We start from the raw sequence: 25105 nt of genomic DNA, 5'->3' as shown, positions 1-25105 counted from the left end.
TACACTTTACCGCAACTCGCAACTAACCAATATTATTTACAAGCAACTTTACAAAAAAACAAGCCCAAAGTCGGTTATAATACGCAGACATGGCAACGCTGCTCTCTCCTCCGGAAGTAAACGACGTACACGCGGACGTTGATGACGTGTCTGCAAGAAAGTGGGTGGGGCTATGACCTGAATTATGCCCCGCCGTACGTCGGCTATTTTGTTTTTGCCGATCTACAAGCTCACCGCGCGTTGCGGTGGTGCCGGACCGTGAGCTTTTAGATCGGCTATTTTCGCCGCGCGACGCCGTCGTACGGGCGAAGTATGAACCAGGGTTTACGCAGGCAGGCAAGAGAGAGCAGGACGGCTACGTTATGCTAACTGTCAAACATAGTCCACTCTGTACTGCTGCACCGTCCGTTTAGCGTTATAGTACGAATAATAAAAACATCGTCCCCGCAAAGCGTTAATAAGCGTCCAGCTGACTGGCTTTAATACCGTCAGCGGGGGAGAAACATGGACGGCCATACAGGGGCGGCCTTCTCCTTTCACACTGTGCTCTACGGGGCTCTGCTGCTGCTACACGGAGCTACAAGTTTCTATCTTCCGGGTCTGGCGCCTGTCAGCTTCTGTGCCCCTGAGAAAGATGGCCAAGACAACCCAGTACCAGACTGCAAGGTAAAACATGTTTAAGACAACCAAGTACCAGACTGCAAGGTACAACATGTTTAAGACAACCAAGTACCAGACTGCAAGGTAAAACATGTTTAAGACAACCAAGTACCAGACTGCAAGGTAAAACATGTTTAAGACAACCAAGTACCAGACTGCAAGGTAAAACATGTTTAATAAGACAACCAAGTACCAGACTGCAAGGTACAACATGTTTACGACAACCCAGTACCAGACTGCAAGGTAAAACATGTTTAAGACAACCAAGTACCAGACTGCAAGGTACAACATGTTTAAGACAACCAAGTACCAGACTGCAAGGTAAAACATGTTTAAGACAACCAAGTACCAGACTGCAAGGTAAAACATGTAACCTACTAACAAAGCACCAGACTGCAAGGTAAAACATGTTTAATAAGACAACCAGTACCAGACTGCAAGGTAAAACATGTAACCTACTAACCAAGTACCAGACTGCAAGGTACAACATGTTTAAGACAACCAAGTACCAGACTGCAAGGTAAAACATGTTTAAAACAACCAAGTACCAGACTGCAAGGTAAAACATGTAACCTACTAACCAAGTACCAGACTGCAAAGTAAAACATGTAACCTACTAACAAAGCACCAGACTGTATTGTGAATTTGTACTTCCATGTACTGTTGTTCTCATGTCTTACTAAATAAAGTACATCAATCAATCAAACTGCAAGGTAAAACATGTTTAATAAGACAACCAAGTACCAGACTGCAAGGTAAACATGTTTAATAAGACAACCAAGTACCAGACTGCAAGGTAAAACATGTTAAAGACTTGTCTGCTTGCCTCTGACTCCACCAAGCCAGTTCAGAGGCATATATATATATATATATCGTTTATTTTGAAATACCAATCAGTGAATTTCCTGTGAAATGATACCCAGGCTGTTTTCTGATTAAATCTGTTATATATTTTTGTGTATGTATGGTCTAGTTAAAAAGTTTACCAAAACGAGGGGGAAATTAACAATTAAAGGAAATTCAGTTCAAGACCGGTCCACATGACACAATTTAAATTAAACTATTAAATGCCATAACAAATAAGGTGATGTTGTAATCAGTCTAATCTGAAATGGTTTACAATGAGCACTTTACCTTTATTAAAATATACCACCAATAACGAATGAGGAAATAATTGACTAATACAAAATTTGACACCCAAAAAACAACATTTTCGTATGAAGCGAATATTGCCTCAATGTATCTGTACAGGTCTCCGCCAGGTCAGGTAGGTTATTGTGGGCCAGCAATGTTCGGAATTCGCCAATCTGTATGGAATATGAAAAATCTGACGGATCCGTCTTGACAACTTGACCGTAGAGATAATGTGTACAGATTTGTGTGATGTTTGGACAAAATGAGTAGGAGTAATATATATATTTTTTTGTGGAAAAATCAGCCTACTGATTGTGCTATAATAGGGCAATGTTAAAAGGGTGGCATTTGTTCCTCAACGTAGTGCGAATGTGGGTTCAAAGTTTCACCGCAATCGGACGCTGAGTTCATGATTTGTGTCATTTTATTAAAAACGGGCCACTCCTGCAAACTTTAGATGTCAATATAAGCCAATCAGGATGCAATATGTAAAATCAGACAGATCTGTCTTGATCACATGACTATAGAGATCATGTGTACCATTGTGAGTGAAATTTGGATAAAGTAAAACAAAAACAAAACATTCTTTTTTTTTTAAGGTGGCTCTATAAAAGGCAGATGTGAAAAATGCATAGCAAAGGTTTTTCCTTGGCCTGCATATAAGTTTTACACAGATCGCTGCAGTTATAGGTAAAAACACAAATCAGCGTGTTATAGCGCCACCGTGAGGCTGATATGAAACATTTCAGGTGGCATTTCTTTCTCAGCATAGTGGGAACGTGCATGCAAAATTTCACGGAAATTGCACGCTGTGTTCATGGTTTTAGGCATTTTGTTCGAAACAGAGTGAAAAGTCTGAAAGACCTGTTTCGTCTAATGACTTAGAGATACTGTGTACCGATAAACTGTAGGAGTACTGCAAAAATCGTCCTCCTGGTGGCCCTATAACAGGGCCATGTATAAAAGTTGGGGCAGAGGTTCTACTCTGGCATCAAGGGAGTGTGCGTGCACAGTTTCGCTGTGATCAAGCCAACGGTGCCAGAGATTAGCTGTTCACAGACGGACACACACGGACACACACACGGACGGATGGACAGGGTGCAAAACATAGTCTCAGCCATGCATTCGGCCTGGCGGAGACAACTACAAGTCTAGTCAGTCTTTGCAGTGAAATAAAAATATAAATTTATAATGTTTCATGGCGTTTACATTCTCACTCAGGATAGTGTTGGTTGTGTCCCCAGATCTGTTTCAGTACCATCTATATTGTCAGTTTCAGAATCTGTGTCATTGGAGCATGCAGTTCCACGGCACTCTATCTACAGGCTCACGGGCAGATAAATCCAGGTGCCTGAGTGCTGTAGTCTGTCAAACTAGAGACCTTACTAAATTGCATAGTGGGAAAAAAATTCCCAACATCCAGGCTTTTATATACATTCATTAGTAATACCAAGGAGTGTGGCCAACACTGGTGCTGATAGCTCCTAGATGTGTTAATATGTTAATATTGTTAATGATGTTCAAGACAGCAATTACTGTAGCCAGTAGCCACACTAACTTCTGAATAAGCCAGTGAATGCAGGTTAGATGCATCCCTAACTTTAATGACTGTACACTAAACTAGGTATTCCCGATCAAGGTTCAACTTTATTTATCAGTAATACCAATTACAAAGTAAAAGGCACATGGAATTCATTGTGCACTAAAACCAACCAACACAGCAGCTACAGCCTCAAGAGATGTCATCCATGTTAAAAACGTCTCAAGTGCAAATAGTATTGTCATACTGTACGTCCATTTACATTTAGCCAGGCACAGACAAGTGGCCATGCACTGACTGTATAGTCTGGCCAGTGTGTTGTTCTGTGCTTGTTCGTAAGCCTGATGGCAGCCAAGAAAAAAGTACTCCATAGTCAATCAAATAATAACTAGTATACATCATCCAGTATTTATTTCTTAACTTATCTCTGTCAGAATGTTTTGTGACCAATGTTTGGTTCTTGACTCCACAAGTTGAGAAATACAATATTCGGTCGGCTCCAGATTTGACATTCATTATTAGCTCACAGATTTCCTTGTCAGTAACCTCATTAATCCAGTTATTACACTGCAGCAGTCCTCAAGTTATGCCTGCTCTGTGCTCAGAAATCATGGTGATGAGGACAGAAACAATTGAGTGAATCTTTGACTTTCAGTACAAACAGCCTCAGAGCGACAGAATGTGCAGTGCACAGAATCTTAGTCCGTGGGGGTGTCACTGTCTTGGTGACTCAGCCAGTCAGTGACAGTGTATACGTCAGGCCCACGTCACAAGAGCATGTGTTTGCAACATCTGTCTGCCATCCATACCTATCCTCTACAGTATGTAAACTGAGTCTACTAGTACATACTTACCATGTCTTTCTATGTCTGCACATATTTACTACATAGGTTCATTTTCCAAATGTCTTTCCTATGGATTTTATGACAAGGGACAAAAGTAACTGCATCAGACAATGTAAATTGACTTAATGCCAAACATCTCTGTTTCCTGTGTTTCAGTCGATCATTGAGCTGTTTGTGAACAGGCTGGATTCAGTGGAGTCAGTGTTGCCGTATGAATACACTGCGTAAGTAGCGAGTATATGATTTGTTTGTGAATGTCTCTGCCTGTGTGGTCGTTGTTTTTTATGGCTTGGCTTGGCTCTGTCTGTCTGAGTCTTTCTGGGTGTGTCTGTCTGTCCAGGACTAATCTTGCAAACCACTGGACTGATCAATGCCAAATCTGAAGTAGTGCTAGTAGGCCGAGGAAGTAAAACCCCAATATTTTCCCATATTGTGAATACGTTTTTATATATTTGAACTTAAATCATATACTGGAAGTCAATGGAGGTTGGATTGGGAACAAACTTTGCCCAAATATATATGATTGATGTCATAGAACTGTTGTCACGTCATAGAACTGATGTCATGGGTGACTGTCATACACTGGTCACATGAGATCTGAGATACATTTGTTACTTTATATGTCTACTCATCCTATTCCAACTTAAAACAAACTTTTTTACAATGTAGGCATTTATTAGCAGACGCTCTTAATCCAGAGCGATTTACAGTAAGCAAGGTAAACACAAGGTAATGCATCAAATTCATAGAAGTAGTAATCTTGGATCATAGGTAAACCAATAACCTACCATCAGTCTAAACAGTATACTATATATAAAAAAAAGAAAATCTGTACATTGAAACCATACAAAGTAAAGGATGCTAGGTCAACAAATGAACCTGGCATCTGTCTACATAACATGCTATCTAAATTACATTTTTAACCTTTGCATAAGCCTGCAAGATCATCAAAGGTTTGTACAATGTTATATTGAAAAATAGACTACTCACTTTAAGTATGCAGTACTTATACTATAAGGTACTCTTGAAATACGGGGCGAGTCAAAGATCAATAGATTGAGGTGTGCCACTCTGGAATTCAAAAAAAGTTTAAAAACGTCAGACTGAGTAGATGACGGTAATAGGATAGGTGTTCTGATTGGCAAGTCCAGTGATGGCACAGACTGCACACTGTTTATCCTCAACTGATAGCTACAGTATAGCAGATATGGATCATGTGGGCTAATCATAAAAGCTAAAATGTCTGCTTTAATTTGGACCTCAAAAGCGGTAAATGGGATAGTCTATGGGTGTGTTTCTGTCCATCTCTGTGTGCCTCTATCTCTCTGTCCTTGTCCATCTCTGTGTCCCTCTGTATCTCTCTGCCCTTCTGTCCCCTTCTGTCTCTGTGTCTTCAGTGTATTCACTCTTGTCTCTATCTTTCTCTTCATCTCATGGCTCTATCTCCCTGTCTCTCAGTGACACTCACAGCCAATGTTTGCAGTGTAACACAGGGCTCTTTCATCCAAAGAGAGGAGTGTAGCCTAGCTGTCAGACCACAGCAGCATTAACCCTAACACTAGTCATATTTTTACCTCCTATATACTACACTGATCTGGGCAGAATGTAATTCACTTATGGATCCCATAACGTTTAAAGTACACAGCGTCTTAAATGATTCCCTACTGTAGATTAATACTGTTGGTTATTTTGTGGGTAAAATTACATCAATTTTGAATCAGATTTCAGCTGCGCTGTTGACTAATATGCTTAATTATGATATTGTTTTACAGTAGATTACATTTAAATGATAAAAAAACGTGTGTAGATACTTTAATTTGCAACTCTAATCACTATGGTAATTGTATTGAACTCCCTGTGTGTGTATGCACCAATGACTCAGCAACTTCTACAACTATTTGGATGTTAGATAATTTTTTGAGAGATCTCTCAGTCAAGTGAATTAGTCATATCTAGGTAATAGAGCAGCATGCATGTTAATATAAAGTTGTCTAGTGTAGGATGGTCAAGCTTGTGGTACCACACTTTAGTTGTGGTGATGCCATTATGCTGTCCAGTAAAGTTAAATGTGTTTCAAGACAATCAATGGCAATGTGTGTGTGTGTGTGTGTGTGTGTGTGTAGGTTTGATTTTTGTTCAGACATGAGAGAGAAAAGGCCGTCGGAAAATCTTGGACAGGTGCTGTTTGGGGAAAGAATTGAACCTTCGCCATACAAGGTAACATACACAGTGAACAGTCATTGTCTTCTATATACTATACTGCAAATCTTAACCGTCATTCAAATATTGACTTGTTTTTCTTTTTAAGTTTTTAAGTAATTTGATTAATATTAATTATTAATATTATTATTTTTTACTGTACCGAAACCGTGACCCAAAAACCAACCGTTGCACCCATAACACACATACACACTCTCTCACTCCAACCCGATCTCACACAACTTAGTATACATTGCACGGACTGTCATTCCGTGCATAGACACCTAGAAAACCCGAACATCCGTGCATAGCCTCGCATCTCCTCCATTGACTAAACCATTTCGGAGGCGTGCAGTCTCAAGCGAACTGGAGCCACGTAAGGGACCACCGAGTGAGCTAAAGCAAACAAGTTGCCGTCCCGAACGTTGCGACGTTCGCTTGAGCCTACTCAGCGCCGTTTGAGTTATATACCGATAGGCACAGAATCGTAAATCATGTGTTGTGGACTGCTCTGCTTCCGGGTTGCAACCGGTTACGCCCACCGTGGGACTCGCCGTACATATGCACGGATTTTCGGGTTTTCTAGGCGGCTATGCACGGAATGACGTGCACTGGGTCCTTGCAATGTACACTAAATTGTGTGAGATCAGGCTGCTCGCTCACACACTCATCACTCACTCTTTGGTTAATTGTCCATATTTTGTTTCCAGTTTGTGTTCCAGAAAACTGAGGTGTGTAAACAGGTGTGTACCAAGTCCTACAGCAACAGCCAAGCAGCAGACAAAGCTAACCTGGACTTTCTCAAGAAAGGCATGCTGCTCAACTACCAGCACCACTGGTAGGTGCACTAGATACAATGACTTGACCCAAATGCAGCAATAACACAACATTTATTATTGTGGTGGAGTACAAGTCTTGCTTCCAAGATCTGTAGATGCAATAAACACAAAAATATATACAATCCCAAGATACAAAGAAGAAAAAACAATAATGTAACAAGCTAATTGTTCTTAATCTGAACAAATGTCGGAAAAATATAAGGGGTCCAAGGGAAAGAAAAGGTCCCCCCCCAACTCTGTAGTGATAGTGGACAAAAAAGCCACAAATATATTCCTATCAGGACAAAAGTCATGTCAAATCGCACTAGGGAGAGGAAAGAGGAAATGTAATATTAATTGTCTTTTGCCCAGAAAGCTGCCTCATATTTGTCCATCAACACCATTAACAGAGGCTCTGCACACTTTCCATATTTAATAAGTTATCACTGTGGCAAACGTCTTTATATAACACTGTAACACCGTGAATTGAGTGATAAAAGCTGAGAGACCAGCACTGAGTGGGAGGCTGGGCTGCTCCGTGTGGGCAATGGTGTGTGCTTGTGTAGCCCATATGTTGCTGTCAGAGCAAAAATAATGCTGCTGGTATCGATAGTGTGTCAAAAATATTCAGAATCGATATGTTTTCAAAAATTTCTGTTTATGACTGGCAACACTTAAACAGATTGATGTGCAAATTAGTACTGACTAATGAGTATTATGTAATGCCCACTGGAGAAAATAAATGGGTTATACTTACTGTATACTATGTATACCCTCCATTACATACGTCCATATGTCACTTTTAGCCAAATGTAATTTCAAGAGGAGCTTAAATCATTAAAGTTGACCATACCAGCCCTGACGAAAAAGGATTGTCATTTTATATTGTAAAACAAAATGCCAGAGAGTTAAAATGTTGAATTCTGCACCAAAAATGTACTTATTTGTGAAAGGAAAAAATATATACAGATTGGAAAAAACATACGAAACACACATCTGACCTCTAGTTGGAGTTCATAGCCAACAAATCACTAGAAATGTATGCAAGTCTACTTTCTTACGTGTGTGTGTGTGTGTGTGTGTGTGTGTGTGTGTGTGTGTGTGTGTGTGTGTGTGTGTGTGTGTGTGTGTGTGTGTGTGTGTGTGTGTGTGTGTGGGTAGGATTGTGGACAACATGCCTGTCACCTGGTGCTATGATGTGGAAGATGGACAGAAGTTCTGTAACCCTGGCTTCCCTATTGGCTGTTATGTCACAGAGGCGGGGCGACCCAAAGATGCCTGCGTGGTCAATGTAAGTTACTTGTTATGCACACATCGTATGCTGATGTATATGATGTAATATAATAAGGTTTGAGTCACACTTGAAAGGCCACAGACCAATACTGCTCAGTTCTGAGATTTCCCCAGCATTGTATAATACTACAGTATATACTCATCCTTGTATATACTCATCCTTACAATTAAATGTATATTGATGATATCAGTATCCTTGTATTTGTTTATACAGCTTGGGTGAGTTTACCAGGGTAGATCATCATCCACTCCTGGCATCACGGCTTGAGTATGGGAAATGTTCGGGCAGGGCGGATTTAGCCATTCAAACTCAGATTTCCAAAATGTATATAATATATTAATTGTTTACCAAATTCTAACATATGGAAGGTGCAGTTTTTTTCCACATTATTTTAATTTCCAGCGTTTAAAATAATTGGTTGCCCTATCTTTAAAGTTGTACAATGCAGGTTCACAAATAACGATTTTTAGCAACCTCTGCTGGTCACTACCGTCACTGCATACAATTTTCCGTAGTCCTCGATTACCCAGAATTCCATTTGTTTTCACCGGAAGCGTTTCAAAAAGCGTTCTTTTAATTGTTTTATACTATCTGCGGATCGTTTCTCTTAGCCAGTGGAGCATTAGTTACCATGAGCTGTGTTTTCTTTTTCTGTAGTTTTTCGATCTTCCAATCCTACATTCTCTTAACACATTAACCGCCAAGAACGTAGTCCTACGGTCCGTTAAATCCAACTGTTAAGCGCCGAGACCGTAGCCCTACGGTCCACGGTCTTTTCGCGCTATTCACTTCCGGGTTCACTTTCGGATTTTTTTTGATCCACTTCCGTTTCCGGTTTGATGACCGGAAATAGAATTATTTGGGATCCGGTTTTGACGATCACGTCCGCTCTCGTTCTACAGACGAAACTGAAACTCAATTCTCTTCCTGTAGTTTTTTCTCCTCGCATTTCACTGTTTAACGTAATCCGCTCTAACTACAACATGGATACCCCGTTTGACACGTGGTCTTCACTGGGAGATACAGTGGGATGTCGCGGATGTAAACAGACCTTGTACGGCTCAATCTTAAGGATTTTAACAAGATCTATGGCGACATGAAAAAAACTAAAAAACAACAAAAACACCTTGGCACTGGTGAGTACATTATGAGATTAACCTCTGGCGGTCGATGTGTTAAAATCAGCGTGAGGTTCCTTTTTGTTATTAGCGCGGTAGTTCCTGGCCAAACAGGAAACCGGTGCGGTAGTTCCTGGCCAAACAGGAAACCGGTGCATTTTCCGGCCGGATGACGTCATTTTCGCGGGAGAGTCTCCCCCGACACCGTTCAATAGAACATATATAAATAAAAGGCTTTCGGGGGTGAAATTCATGGAGTGGGTGTTGTGAAACATTTGCCACTCACAAAAGATATACAATTTAACTTTAGTTTTTGTTTTAAAGTTACCTAGTATTACTTTAACCTTCAATCTGTGTTGGTTCTGTCGTTCAGTCTGACTTCAATGAAAAGGACACCTTCTACATCTTCAACCATGTTGACATCACCATCCACTATCACCTGGTCGAGAATGAACAGCTGGGAGCACGACTGGTCGCTGCCAAGATGGAACCCAAGAGGTAACAAATTTGCTTTGCAAGTCAGTAAAGAGAAGCGCTTTGAATGGTTCAAAGACTAGAAGGGTGCTGTATTTACTATTTACTTCATTTATCATATATTTGACTTATTTCCATGCTATTTCTTTCAACTCTTTGTCGCTTCTTGTTACAACGAATTTCTCTAAAGACTGATGAGCTCAAAATAAATTAAGCATCTATTTGTTGTAGTCTGCCGACAGTGATGCAGAAGAGCCATGCTGTAATTAACTTGTGCTCAAGCATGCAAAACCTTTAGTCAAATTGTAATTTTACTTTCTCTCCCCATGGTCCTGTCCACCTCCAGTTATAAACATAACACTCCAGATGCCCCAGACTGTTCTGGAGGACCCATGTCCCTCAACAACAAGTTCACTGGAGATGTCAAGATCCCATATACTTACTCTGTCAGCTTTGTGGTATGTACAGTACACTAATCTATCATAATAATAATAATAACTAGAGGTTTGGGCCGCTTCGCGACCCTCACATCAAGTACCGATCAAAAAAACGATGCTGCGGCCAAAAAGAAGGAAAGCCGTGTGGCTAAAGATGTAGTAGGAAATGTAGTTTTATATTAACTCACTGAGTGACAGAATTATTTCTGGCTATTTCTGGCCAGTGCGATTTCCTTTTTTTTTTTTTTTCAAAGTAAAAAAAAGTGCTTAGGAAGCGAGATACAGCCTTTTTTAGTAATAAGTTAAACAAGGAGTGGATGGAGCTGCAAATCTTCAGATAATGATATCTTGCGTTCTGATTATAATTTTTTTAACACTATTATCGGCCGGTCGTCGCGGGCACTCGCGCCTGGAGGCGCTCGGGCGCGACTCCTCTGCCTCAAGGTCTGCTGAGTCGGCGCGCCTCCGTCATGGTCCAAAACTATACTTTATCGGCGAAAAAAATAGTCTGCGGTTGTTTGAAAAAGCATTGTCCCAAGCGGGAGTCGAACCCAGACTCCCAGAGCTGGTGGATCGGTAGTCCAATGATTAGCGAGGTGCGCCACTGAGGCCGGTGCTGAAAATGGGTATTCGGGTTGTATTAGAATGTGACGTCCTAACTCTTCTATTGTAGAGGAAAGAAGTCCCCGCCCGCCCAATAGGGCCTTCAACGGCATGGTAGATGATTGTTCGAGTCTTGCACTCACCTGCAGTACTCTGTTGCTATTTCTGTTAAGCTAGTTTGAAGAGCTAGCGGCTCTAATTGGGGAACGTTTGAATTGAGTAAGGCTTTTGTTAATGCACACAATACAAGTTTGTGTCGCTTTCTCAAGATAAAATAAGAATAATGCATCTAACATAGGATGTTTTTTTTAGTCAAATTCATGGTCTGCTTTAATCTAAGCAGGTTTTAGAATTAGTGTGATATTAAGTTTAGAGTTACAGTTTAGAATTAAAGACTTGTTTAGGGATTGGGAATCAATGCATGGTCCTCACAAGTACAGTACCGTAATAACAATGGTGTGTTTTTAGGAGGACAAGAACATCCGTTGGGCATCTCGATGGGATTACATATTAGAATCCATGCCTCACACCAACATCCAGTGGTTCAGGTAAGAGGAAGACGGGATCAAAATCCTGTAGTTTGCTACACGCACATTCAGTCTGTCATTCAGTCATTTGAATACACACATACTGTGGACTGAGATGAACATGATGATAATTGAATAAGCCCCACTTGAATAAGCCCCACATACCCATGTGTACATTTTTGTTTAGACCATCAGGGCGGGTAAGTTTCAGGTTTTACCAGTCCAATACAATGTACAAGCCAGACCCGTTGAGAGAGAGACTCTTTTCTCATTCATGTATCGCACATGCTTCATCAACACCCATTATGAGCAGCACAAAGGGAATCTACCGGTGCGCCTCAGCCTAAAACGGCCAGTCCGGTGCATCACAGGGGCAGGGACAACAAATACAGAAGAGAGAAACGCCGGAGCAGCGCGTACAGTTTAAGCCTTTTATTATTTAGGTGCAAGTACAAAAAGTGACTGACGTTTCGGTCTTTCGACCTTCCTCAGAGTCATGTTGCAACCATTATGAGCACTCAATGTTTGGAACTATAAAGTACTGTTGGTCTACCGATGGCAAACGTTGATTCCACGTTCTTCTTGTTCTTGTTGTTATCTCTGAGCACACTTTAACAAATTCCAAATCTGTAAGTTTGTTTTGGCAATAAATGATTGAATATTATATTAATATTCTTCTTTAGAACAGAAGTCTATGGGAGTGCTGTAACTGTATATCTCAATAGCTCTGGTACAAGCTTAAACCGGTTTAAAGCTGCATTCCATAAGATGTATATCCTAACTGGGATTCGAACCCAGATCTCCCGCACAAGCGCCAACATTTGAACTGCTGAACTAAGACGGAAAGCCGGTTTAGGCTGGGGAGGTATTGTGCTTTGAACTTCATGCAATACCTTTTCTCAGCCAGTAGTGGTCCTTCCTGACCAGTGACCACAGGATCTAAAGTTCTCAGTAGAAGAGCAGGGAGACTACTTCCAAATACCACAGTTGTATTAGTTAAAGGTAGGGTAAGTGATTTACTTTGGTTAAAATAAGTGTGAAATAGCTCTATATTCTGATAGTACTCATTGCTATAGAGTGTTTGTTCAGTAAAAGGAGTCTCCCATGTCTCTCCAGCTCTTAAACAGAAAATGCTTTTTCAGTACTCTCTCCTGATTGGCTTAAACTTTGTACATATACTCTGTTTACTAAAGAGCTGGAGAGACCCCTGTGACAGAACAAACACTCTGTAGCAATGATTACTATCAGAATATAGTACTTTAACCTTTTTAACCAAAAAAATAAAAATACCCCAAAATATCACTTACCCTACCTTTAACATACTCTACCTTAAAGATTGGTTAAAATGCAGTTTTATTCACGCAAAAAAAGTGATGTATTGCAGCTTTAACTTTAATGCAAATCCTCAGTGCCGCTCTTACCAATGTAAACATAATCCGATTGAGGAACCGACAAGTCAACGGTGAGAAAATAAATGTGAAACTGGGATTGTTTTTCCCCTATCGCAGAGAATTGACAGGATGGGAATGAATAGTGACTTGGAGTTGGGCTGTTTACTGTTCATTTGATAGGCGGCAGAATGTAGATGTGCATCAGTAAACGGTTAAAGACTGAAATATTACACTGTGCACAGCCACTTAGTGTCAAAGGAAAAAAAATGCAGCAATAGGGCAATATTTTGGATTTGAAGTCAATGAAAGCGTTTATAAAATGAGATTTTTGTTGTCAAGTGAATCAAGTAATAAATGCTGTGCTACAACAGTAGATATGGATCAGTAGGCGATCTAACTGAATACAGGACCTAGTCAAAACAATAAAACATCCACATTCATCATTGTACATGCATATTATTTGGAAAAAGCCTGTTTCTTTCATTATGTTCCAAGGGGGCTGGTTGGATCACGTGTGCCACCTAGTGGTAAAATCAAATCGGTACCGGTTTGAAGATATTTTCACTGGCCAAACGCATACACACACACTCTTTATGTTGTGCTGATATGATGTGATTAACTCCATGCTCTTGCCTTGTTTCTCTCTTTATGTGTTGACAGCATAATGAACTCGTTGGTTATCGTGTTGTTTCTATCTGGCATGGTGGCTATGATCATGCTCAGGACTCTGCATAAAGACATCGCCAGATACAATCAGATGGACTCTGTAGTAAGTAGCTCTTTGTCCCTTTGTCTGTCTGGCAGTCTTTCTACGATGTTGCATTTGATGCACAGCTAAGCGGTCTGCAAACGGATATCCCACAAATGAAGTCAAATGAATTCCTGTAGACTGCACAATTTTGTCATAGCTTGTCACACTGAACAACAAATGTCATCTGTTTGTTTATTGCTCACAACGTTTGAGCTAGTCAATATTTCATTTCTACGTTTCCTAGGAAGATGCCCAGGAAGAGTTTGGCTGGAAGTTGGTCCACGGAGACGTGTTCCGTCCTCCCCGGAAGGGCATGCTGCTGTCGGTTTTCATCGGTTCAGGAACGCAGATCTTCATCATGACCTTTGTTACACTTTGTATGTGTGTTGTAGCTGTTCATCTTGGAATTTGTGCTCCTGTAGCAATGTATGTCATAAGAAAGGCTGAATTAAAAATGGCAAATTAGAATAAATGTTTTTACTCTTTGTTACTAAATATGTTTTTTTTTTATTTGAGTTGGAGGTTTTTGTCTGTAAAGAAATTACGCAAAAAACAGAGGTGGACACGTATTTGGATACATAATGATGCAGTATAGTGATTATATAATATGTAGACATAGTGATGTTTACACAGTATTCTTTCTCATGGATGTAGCTGCTGTTGATGCTCAGGTTGACCTATTTTGCTACTTTTTCTCTTATCAAGTTTCCCTTGAGACAAGCAATGAGCATCATGTGTGCAGTCAGTTACAATGATCCGTGGTCATTTCTGATGACTAACATATCATGTCTGTTGTCTCTCCCTGCAGTCTTTGCCTGCCTGGGTTTCCTGTCACCAGCCAACCGCGGTGCTTTAATGACCTGCGCTGTGGTGTTGTGGGTACTGCTGGGAACGCCAGCCGGCTATGTGGCAGCACGCTTCTACAGATGTAAGCACAGTAGGGCTGCAACAGATGTTTTTATAATCGATTCATCTCTTGATTATTCAATGACTCTATGCACTTAATTTATACCGTAGCATTTTGGTAAAATGGCTTAATAAATTACAAACATAATTTTCTGATCCCAAAAGAGCTTATAAATTGCTAATATTTATCGTTCAAGCATGACGAGCATTCACATTTTGATGTAGCTGTAAATCTCACGTATTACGCATTGTTACATGATCACTGGCATGTTGATTGACTAATAGATGATTAGATTAATGAATTGAATGGGGACGGGAAGGGAAAAGACTAGAATTAGACTAGAAAAGCTTTGCTTGTACTGCTGGTTCATTATTTCCAAGTTTAGAAGGAAAACAAGTTTTTGGTGGCTTAGGATGAGTCGTGAAAGAAACAATGGAGAGACTTGGAGAAGAGGTCAAAGGTTATAAACCCAACGGGTCACTGATGAGCCATCTGGCCTCGTTAGCTCCAATCATCATCAGCTAAAAGGAGGGGTGGGGTCACTCACATAGACACACGCATACACACTGACGCGTTAACCACAGCTACACATTCACATATAAAAACGGTGGGTTTCCACACACCCACACAGGTCTGGGTTACTCTAAGCCCATCTGTCCTGTGTGTTATGTTGTAACACACAAAAAATTGTTTTATTTGTAGGACCCCACAGTAAAACCATCATTCACTGAAGCATGCTTTACTCAGAGCAGCTCTAATGGACAACACTACCCAAACACGTTCGTCAGCATGCGTAGGTCATACAGGAATTTTGTATGGAGGAAACATTCAAATATATTTTTAAGTTTGACTCCCATGGTTGCCTGTCACTGGATTTGTTGCACCTACTAGTGCCCACACAAAAAATACACTTTTGATGGTAGTGCTGCATGACTTTGAAATGGTGCCCTCTGGGTAAAGTTATCCAAGTTACCTTGACTTAATGGAACAATCACATTAACTAACATAATAAAAATAAAAATAGAGGCACTATTCATCTCCAACGTTGACTCATCACACCTCTGCATGTGGCACAACAGTTAGATGCACACTTAATTATAAATATGTGCACCTGTGGTTAAAGTTGGAGTTTACCTTCTTTCTGATATGTTGGCGCTCACATTGCTCATGTTTGACTCCATTTCTTTCTCTAGCCTTCGGAGGAGAAAAGTGGAAGACAAACGTTCTGCTGACAGCCTTCCTATGTCCAGGGTAAAGGACACACACACACACTCTCTCTTATCACTCTTGTTCTCTGTTTCTGTATCAGTCTCTCAATTTAGTTTCATTTTACATGACTTACTTTACAAATACATACAAGTTAAAACTGTACAGGCAAGTTATTAGGTTACTCACAGCTGAGCTGTATAACAGTATATCAATAGCTTATTAAATGAGTCTGACTAAACATGTTTTTAATCATTATAAAACTATGTAATATTATTTCATAACCACTCTGCCATTTTGTGTGTGTGTGCATCTGTCTGTCTGTCTGTCTAGGGTGGTGTTTGCTGACTTTTTTGTGATGAACCTGATTCTATGGGGCGAGGGCTCTTCAGCAGCCATGCCCTTTGGTACCCTGGTGGCCATCTTGGCTCTGTGGTTCTGTATCTCAGTACCTCTCACTTTTGTTGGGGCCTACTTTGGTTTCAAGAAGGCTGTGAGTACACACACACGCATGCACACGCACACAATTAATGTATGTGATAGTAAACTTGGACCCAGAAACACACAGAAGTCATGATCTGATAAAAAAAAGAGAGCGAGAGAATGCCCAAGATGTTGGCAGATCTCAACAGAGAGCCAAGGAGGGGAACAGTGTGTTCTACTTCACCTAGGCTTCAAACCACTTACAGCTCTGCAAAGATGAGTGGTTACTGGTTACCCATACAGCCTCATTAGACAGATCTGCCTCTGATCATAAAGCTATAATAACTTTTTTTTTTTTAAAGATTTGTTTTGGGGCTTTTCTGCCTTTATTTGGATAGTAGTAGGGGAGAATGACAGGAAACGGGGAAAGAGAGACCGGGAGTGACACACAGCAAAGGTCGTCGGGATTAGAGCCTATATGTGGTTGCGCCTTAACCGCTAGGCCATCGGCGCCCCAAACTAAAATTACTTTAAGTAACCATTGATATATATGTATGTGTATATAATGAAGCACAGACCAAATAATATGATGAATGTTTCTGTTTAGCCGACTTTCTGCACCTTTTGGAATTATCCTATTCTTGTTCATTTCCACATACCATACAACATACAGAATTTGTAAACTTAATTTAACAACAATGAAAAGCTGCACTTCTATATAATTTTACTCTGTAATTGCCTAATTGGTTAACTTACAAAAAGGCTTCTTTACAATTTGACTTTGTGAGTTTATTGAAATTGGTGAAACAAGACAATCTAACAAAGTGTTGACAACATAATTCTAAAGGGAGGCAACCTCAACTTTCACCATGGTCCACTTTTTCGAACAATACTGTATATTTATTTTGCTGATCAATAGCCACTGTTAACTGTTTTGTGCTTATTTATCAAATGTTATGAATGTTTCTGTTTAAACCATCCCTGGGCTGAATATTGTTTGTTTGTCATTGGCCTAAGCTTCTACTGGTACTGTCTGTTGTTAGGGTATTGAACATCCGGTACGGACCAACCAGATTCCTCGTCAGATTCCAGAGCAGTCATTCTACACCAAGCCCCTGCCTGGGATCGTGATGGGTGGAATCCTGCCTTTTGGATGTATATTCATCCAACTCTTCTTCATCCTCAACTCAATCTGGTAACACTCACCACGTACATCTAATAGTCTCCTGTCAACAGTCTTGGATGCTACTTTCTATAAGGGTTTTCAAAGACACACAATGTCAAAGACACACACGGCATCACACATTGTGACTCTAGCAGGATTGTTTCAGAGATTGACATGCTTATGGAAAAATACAATTCTGGGACCCCCAAAAAAGTTAATATTATTATTCTATTTAAAGCATATTCTATTTAAAGCATATACAAGTACAGCAGATAATCCAATACTCTGAACGGCATAAGAGCGTTGTCACTGACTAAGTGACTGACTGAATCAGTCAGCGCAACACGATCACCTGAACGTCCTCTCAGGCTATGGCATCACAACTGCCGGTGCTACAGTACATAAAGAGGGAAATGTGCATCAGTTGGTTCAATAATCTAAACATGTTTTATTTCATCGATGAATGGCCCAAACAACACAGTTTACAGAGAGCACCCCTCCCCATCTGATGACGTTGTCAGCTGTCTGTCTGATGCAATAGCCTCGTTAAATTATTAGATCATTACAAACTCTGCAGCTGCAATGAGGCGCTCGGGTCAGGATTATATTACATACAAAATAATAGATTAATAAAAGTTAAATGTGTTATTCAATACGGCAGTTTTTATTAGAAGCCTAGTGGTTGTAATTTATTTTTGTTTATGTTTACAGTTAGATGTTGGATTGTTTGTGCCTGTAAGAGTGCATGAATCATTCCACTAGTGAGCTTTAGATGTGAAAGGCGCCTTAATTTAACTCTTGAGTTTAATATCTACATATCTATATATCTATATATCTATATATCTATATATCTATATATCTATATATCTATATATGGTAATTTTCAAGGGTTTTAGCTAGGCACGAGCTGGTATGACTGTGTCATTCTTGTTTTTATCTGATATATAATATCCACAACCACTGTTTATCTGTAGAAGAACCACCTTCAGCCCAATCTCATGCTGCTATCTCTTTGATTGATTGAATACTTTATTAGACAGAAATGCAAACAGCACGGGTACAGTCATACATTTGGGCTAAAAGGATAACAAAAAAGTCCTGAGGCCTTGTTTCCATTGTGGTCCTATGTATTAAATTCCTCAACATAGCATCAAAAATAACACCAATACAATATCATCAACAAATATAAGACACTATATGTACAGAGCAGAAAAATGGGGGCAGGGGAATGTAAGCAGTGAATGCCTACATTCCTAACAAACAAAAGAAAAGGTGTTAACAACGCATTGTGCCCAATACCTCTACATATTAACATGCACGCCCACTGTCTGATGGTCAGGTTTAGCATACTAAAAAAGCCTATTATCATATGGATGGTATGGAATGTGTTTCATTCCATTGCCTTGCATTCCAAAACCAGCACTGCCATGAGCTGAATGTCCCCCGTGGCATCAATACAAGTTTTATCCATTTCCTTTCCCGTCTGTGCGTGTCCCTCGTAGATTTTGACTACAATATGACAGGTACAAAGTGAGATACATAATCATTTCCACGTATGCACACTGCCGTGCTTGCGTAATGGTCGCACTAACTCGCGTGATGTTGCCAGTTCTTACTGAATGTATAAAACCCAGAATTAGGCGATCTTGCAGATTTATAAAGCTGGCGAAAAATAAGAACAATTGCTCTGCAATTATTTCAGAAAAAAAAATAAAAATAACGTGCAGTATTTGTCGTTGACCAATTTCAAAATATTGTGGAACTGAGGTCCTTGGCCTGCTGGCCAAGCAATATGATGCTGATCCCCCTAGCAGATTGTGAGATTAGCTGCGGACAGACGGACGACAGGGCTGAATTGTCTGGACATGCCATTTTATTTCATAATTACCTTTTTTTTTGTTTTTCAATTCTATGCCAGACAGATTATTATTTGCTTGCAATATTATTAAACCAAACCACAATTTCCATTGTAAGATGAAGCTGAGGGCAGAGTGGTAGGCCATGCAACACAGGCCTCTGGCTGGAATCAATCCTTAATAGATCATAAGGTGTGCATTTACTGTATGAATAGATGGCCATATTCAGGCTAAGATAACATTATTGATTCTCTGTCCTTTCCTCTCCTCTCTGATGTAGTATGTTGGTTACTTGTTCGCATCTGCTGTGTATATTTAGATAGACGTATGCTGTTTGCTTGTCCAGAGATGTACGTATGTTATTTATATACGGTAGTGTGTTATTTAGACAGATGCTAGGTTTGATTTATGTTACCTGCTATCCTAGTTACTTTGTAGCACTTAACGTTTTTTTGGTTGGAACTCTAATGACTTGACCACCCTGTTGTTGGTTGACTAGGGTTCATGCCATTTATTCAATTCAATTAATTTGACCCTGTTGGTTTACTAGAGTTCATGCCATTTATTCAATAACATTTTTGACCTGTTGTTGGTTGACTAGGGTTCATGCCATTTATTCAATTACATGTTTTTGATTGTAATTGTAATTGTAATTGCCTCTGCTCCCAGGTCCCACCAGATGTACTACATGTTTGGCTTCCTGTTCCTCGTCTTCATCATTCTGGTCATCACCTGCTCTGAGGCCACCATCCTTCTTTGCTATTTCCACCTCTGTGCTGAGGTAAATGCCAAAAGTTAGTTGTTGCCCCACCCACCTCCCAGTTGTGATGTTTTCTCTTTGGGTCTTACAATTGGGACTTACAAGTATGCAATTTGGCTTGTGAGGGACCACAGGAGTTTGATACCCTTAGAAAACAGAATCTATGGATTTAGATTTTTCAGACATCAAACTGGATCAGGAGACACAGAAGGGTCGTTTTTTTAATGAACTACCAATTGACAGTGACATTTCCCAAATAGGGCAAGCCTTACACCAGCCTTTCATTCTCGGCCATGAAAAACAGTGTGCATTTCCGGCAATCAATCTGTACCTTCTCTGTACATACATGCTCTGCCACCAGATGGTGCTGCTGAGCTTTCATGCAATGACCATAATAAATACATTTATTTGTATTGTACTTCTCAAAACGGATGTTTTACATTTAGAAAGGGTCAATAGAAAATGCCAATAAGGGAGTGAAATGAAAATAAACTACAGTAATTTAAAACACTTGGACAAGGAAGTTAATTATTGAGTGCACATTTATAAAAGTGTGTAAACTATGAATATAAGTATAAGAGTATTTTCTCACGAGTTGTAAATAATTTGGTTATATACTGTATTGGTTTAGTCTAATGCACCAACCTCACCTAGACAAATTCTGTGTATGTGCAAACGTACCTGGTAATAGAAATAATTCTAATCTGATCCCGAAAAGGCAATTGTGACAAAGAAACTTTTAATTGGGAGATAATATACACAAGGTTTAACAGCGGCGTGACTTCCCTGTGAATCTCTGATGCCATATTGATGATGTCAGTCTTGCCCAAATATGGAGGCACGTTGGATCTGAGATTATGAATTCCACAAAATGTGAAGAATATTTACACCAGAGATTGACACTCGATGAAACTAACTGAGATATAAAGAAAGCATTTTTAACGAGTTGCAGGCGAGAGACAGTTTTGCAAGACTGACTTCAGAAAAGGACAAAAGAATATCTAATTTGAGCACTAAACAAGTATTTACAGCTTGCACATCCCCAGTTTCTTTAAACACGGTGCTGGACCCAAAAATAATCAAGTGAAGAAAAAAAGGAAATGTCCGCACACGATAGGCTGCTCTCCTGTTTATTTTTCATATTTTAACCAAAAGTAAACAACGTTTCGCCCAAACAGGGCTTCATCAAGTTCTTGATGAAGCCCTGTATGGGCAATCTCAGATCCAACGTACCTCCATATTTGGGCAAGACTCACAGTTTGCAGATTCACAGGGAAGTCACGCTGTTGTTAGACCGTGTGTTTATTATCTCCCAATTTGAAGTTTCTTTGTCGCAATTGTCTTTTCAGGATCAGATAAGAATTATTTCTATTACCAGGTATGTTTGCACATACACAGAATGTGTCTGTGTGAGGTTGGTGCATTACACTAAAGCAATACAGTATATTGTAACGTATCGCGCACCGAGCTGGAATCGAACCCCTGTCTCCAGCTCTGCAGACCGGCAGGTAACAAGCTTCATGGCCGGGTCTTTTGCGGGGTCCCTACACTACCCCCTCCTTTCTGAAGCGCGCCCTCACGCTTCTCGCTTCACTTCTCGAGTCCCTCCCGTCCCTCACGCAAGGGCACGCTCCACAACCTCAACCGTTTAGCGCACCGAGCTGGAATCGAACCCCGGTCTTTTTTTCTTCACCGGACAAGCTCTCTCTCAGAAATCACTTGATTGAAAGAAAAACAATCCATTGTACTACAATGCTGTGATAAAGGACAACTGTTACTGAAGTGAGATAACAGCACTGCTGTCAATGCAAGATCACATGCACAGGTTTATGGTTGTCTAATGTCTAGGATGCTGCAAAGGAGGGGAACTGATTAAAGATCTATCACTCTTTAAGAATAGAATACAAATAATTAAAAAACGTTCTTTCCTCTCTCTGTCTTTCTGCAGGACTACCATTGGCAGTGGCGGTCGTTCCTGACCAGTGGTTTCACCGCTGTTTATTTCCTGGTTTATGCCATCCATTACTTTTTCTCCAAGCTGCAGATCACCGGGCTAGCCAGCACAATCCTCTACTTTGGTTACACCATGATAATGGCTCTCATCTTCTTTCTGTTTACTGGTGGGTATTTTGGCTGTGCAATATTAGTTACTCATGTTCTTATTGTGGTATATTTGCTAAATATAATATAACTAGACTTTTAGTTATGTGCTGTGTAGAAGGTATATGCTGACACAGACACACGCGCACAGTGCAGCTCCAGTCATTGTCATTGCCAGAGAGAGAAGTTTTTCTGCACAGCCGTGAGGCAGATCGTCGCAGACCCCCAGCGAATGCTTCACTGGTATTGAGTTACATTTGATAACTTGTGTGTTTGGAGAGATTAGTACTTTTCCACCGTCAATTGATGCTTCATGTCCAGTCCACGACAACACCGGCCGATATGTCTATTGAGAAAAAGCTATTACAACGTAGGCTATACAAGTAAAAGAAAAGTGAATAAAATACAATATGCAAGTATAATGAATGTAGCCTGTGATTTACATTCTCAAAGAAGCACAGTAGCAGCATTAAGGACAGATAAAGGCGAACATGATGTCCTGCACAAATTGAGTCATTTCAAAATTGTGGGTACAGCAGCAAAGTTAACAAATATAATAATATTCAAACGTGTAGTCTACAACATGAGACGACGGGGCTTGCACTTGAAATGTCAATAATTGAATCGTAGTTCAAACCAGTTAAATCTCTCTCAAACGCTAGGAGACATGTAACTTTTTAGTGACTAATTTCAGTGAAGGTGTTGAGGCCGTGAATTGCTGCCCTACCTGCCTACTTGCCCAGCCTTTTGTTAAGCGATATCAGTCGCCTAATCACCTCAGCAGCACTCTTAACAGAAATTTACATGCAGATTGTTATGCTCCACAACAGTATGGACACGTTTAGAGTAGTTGTCGGGGGAGGTAATTTGCTCCCCGTCCATCTATCGTTAAGCAGAGATGTGGTTTTTTTGTGTGCGTTCGGTCAGTCTTTCAGGGCAGGCAAGAGCTCACTTAGGCAGGCAGCTGCTTGCCTCTATGGTGGCTACGCCTCTGGTAACATTACCGAGCAGGGAGGTCCTGCTCGCAGACAACCCGACCAGTTACCAACAGCTGCCGGCCGGGACACACACGGTCGGTGGCCAAAGATAAAATCGAGAGCTGGATCAAGAAACTCCGGTGTTCTGGCAACATATTTTGGCTAAATATGCTTCAGTTTACAAATGTGTGTACAGAAACACTTCCGTTGCTTTTATTAATATTGTAGCGTTTTGTGCCCCGAGCTGGAATTCAACCCCAGTCGCGACATATTCTTTTGCGGTGGCTCTACAATATTATTAATTTAATTGATAAGATAGGCCTACACATCAGCAGGAATCACTGCTTTAACTTCATTTTCGAATGAATTTGCATATATAAGGCCAGCAATGTATGCTTTTATTTAAGAATATATTTTATTTCCACTTTGAAATTCCATTATAAATAAAGTGTGGGGTTGCCAAAAAATCATAAATTAGGGTTGTGGTATAAAAAAGTTTGAGAACCCATGCTCTATTGCAACAGAATGACATTTTCACAATGCATATTCTTACGGTCTCTATTTTTACGTACTAAACGTTAACCAAAATCAACAGATGGTATGTAAGGGTCGTTATGACTATTTTTATTTGTTAATTTTTACAATTCTAGATAAACAACTTAACACTTTGCCTGCCAATAACGCATATACAGTATGCGTTCTTTAGAATCCATCACTTGCCTGCCAATAACGCATATATGCGTTTTTAGAAGAAACAAAAATTTGACCCAAAGACCAAGGAGATATGATTTTTTGAAGATCTAGACTCTTATCCACTTCCTTGTTAACTTAAAACTTAAAAATTCTGTATCCCGGCTCCTGAGTACTTTTTTTTTTCAATGAAAAATCTCTGGCAGGCAACAGCTAAAAATCAGAAATAATTCTGGCAGTCAATCGGTTAAGGACATTTTCCTCATGAAACTCTTGAATGCCATACCAATTGGTTACTAATGTGGCAATTTTAGAGTCTTCTACAGTAGCATTTTAAAGAAGCCAATAATAAGAAGCCATTACTAACAGTTAACACAAATGTTTACATCGTGTGATGTTAATATATTTCCATTTGAAGCCATATTTCCTCTGAGATTCTGCTTCGCACTAGAATACTTTTGGGTCTGTACCCACTGGTTACTCTGCATCTTTTAAAACAAATAAACAATCTGAATCTAATGCTTTTCACATGTTTTGGGTAACGTTCTGTTGTGTCTGTCTATCCTGCAGGTACCATCGGTTTCTTTGCCTGTTTCTGGTTTGTTACCAAGATCTACAGTGTGGTCAAAGTGGACTAAAAGACAGCAGACCGCGGAGATGTTCTCTCCACTCCTCCCTCTCTTTCCCTGCCTCCCCTTGTAACCCAGCAACATGGACTGACAAATCGACAAGCTAAAGACACTTTGTTCTCTGTCTATCTTCCCTATCTCCACCCCTCCTCAACAGGACTTCAAAATCGTTTTCTTCCCCTTGTTTTTGCAAACTCACAACGCGCTCCCACAAGTTGACTGGAATACACTACAAACTTCCCATTATTGTCCTTTGCTTTGTGTGTGAATGAGACGTGGGTGTACGGTATGCACATGTCCTCACACGCTTACGTGGCTGTCAGCGTGTGTGATTGTCGCATATGCATTTTGTATCTGCATATAATCTGAACACATTAAGCATATGAGCCTCTCTTCTGAGTTGTACCACATGAACTACAGTAATGGCAGACTGAGAGACGCACATGGCCAGAGTCTTAAGGCCAAGAGTTGTGCCAGTCTTCTAAGATAATGCTGTTCATCGCTTTGCTCTCCTAAATTTGCTTTCCAGTCCCTCCAGGAGCTCTGTGACCAAAATGAACTCTCTCTCTCTCTCGCATATATATATATATATATATATATA

The 25105-nt window shown here is 40.2% G+C and overlaps 1 protein-coding gene across 1 annotated transcript; it reads left to right on the top strand.

Annotated features, from left to right (window-relative positions):
• Positions 1–292: 292 nt before the first annotated feature.
• On the top strand, positions 293–25105 carry tm9sf2 (transmembrane 9 superfamily member 2). Its single transcript, XM_080449919.1, has 17 exons — positions 293–666; positions 4336–4403; positions 6303–6396; positions 7089–7216; positions 8358–8487; positions 9982–10106; positions 10429–10540; positions 11591–11670; positions 13701–13809; positions 14036–14168; positions 14600–14719; positions 15892–15949; positions 16238–16397; positions 17371–17522; positions 20018–20129; positions 22057–22228; positions 24446–25105. The coding sequence occupies exons 1-17, from the start codon at positions 505–507 to the stop codon at positions 24511–24513; spliced, it is 1983 nt and encodes a 660-aa protein (XP_080306045.1). The 5' UTR covers positions 293–504; the 3' UTR covers positions 24514–25105.

The sequence above is a fragment of the Gymnoscopelus braueri genome, assembly GCF_963280865.1.
Source record: "Gymnoscopelus braueri genome assembly, chromosome: 14".
NCBI lineage: Eukaryota > Metazoa > Chordata > Actinopteri > Myctophiformes > Myctophidae > Gymnoscopelus > Gymnoscopelus braueri.
The sequence above is the reverse complement of the archived record's forward strand: the minus strand, read 5'-3'. Positions and strand labels throughout refer to the sequence as shown.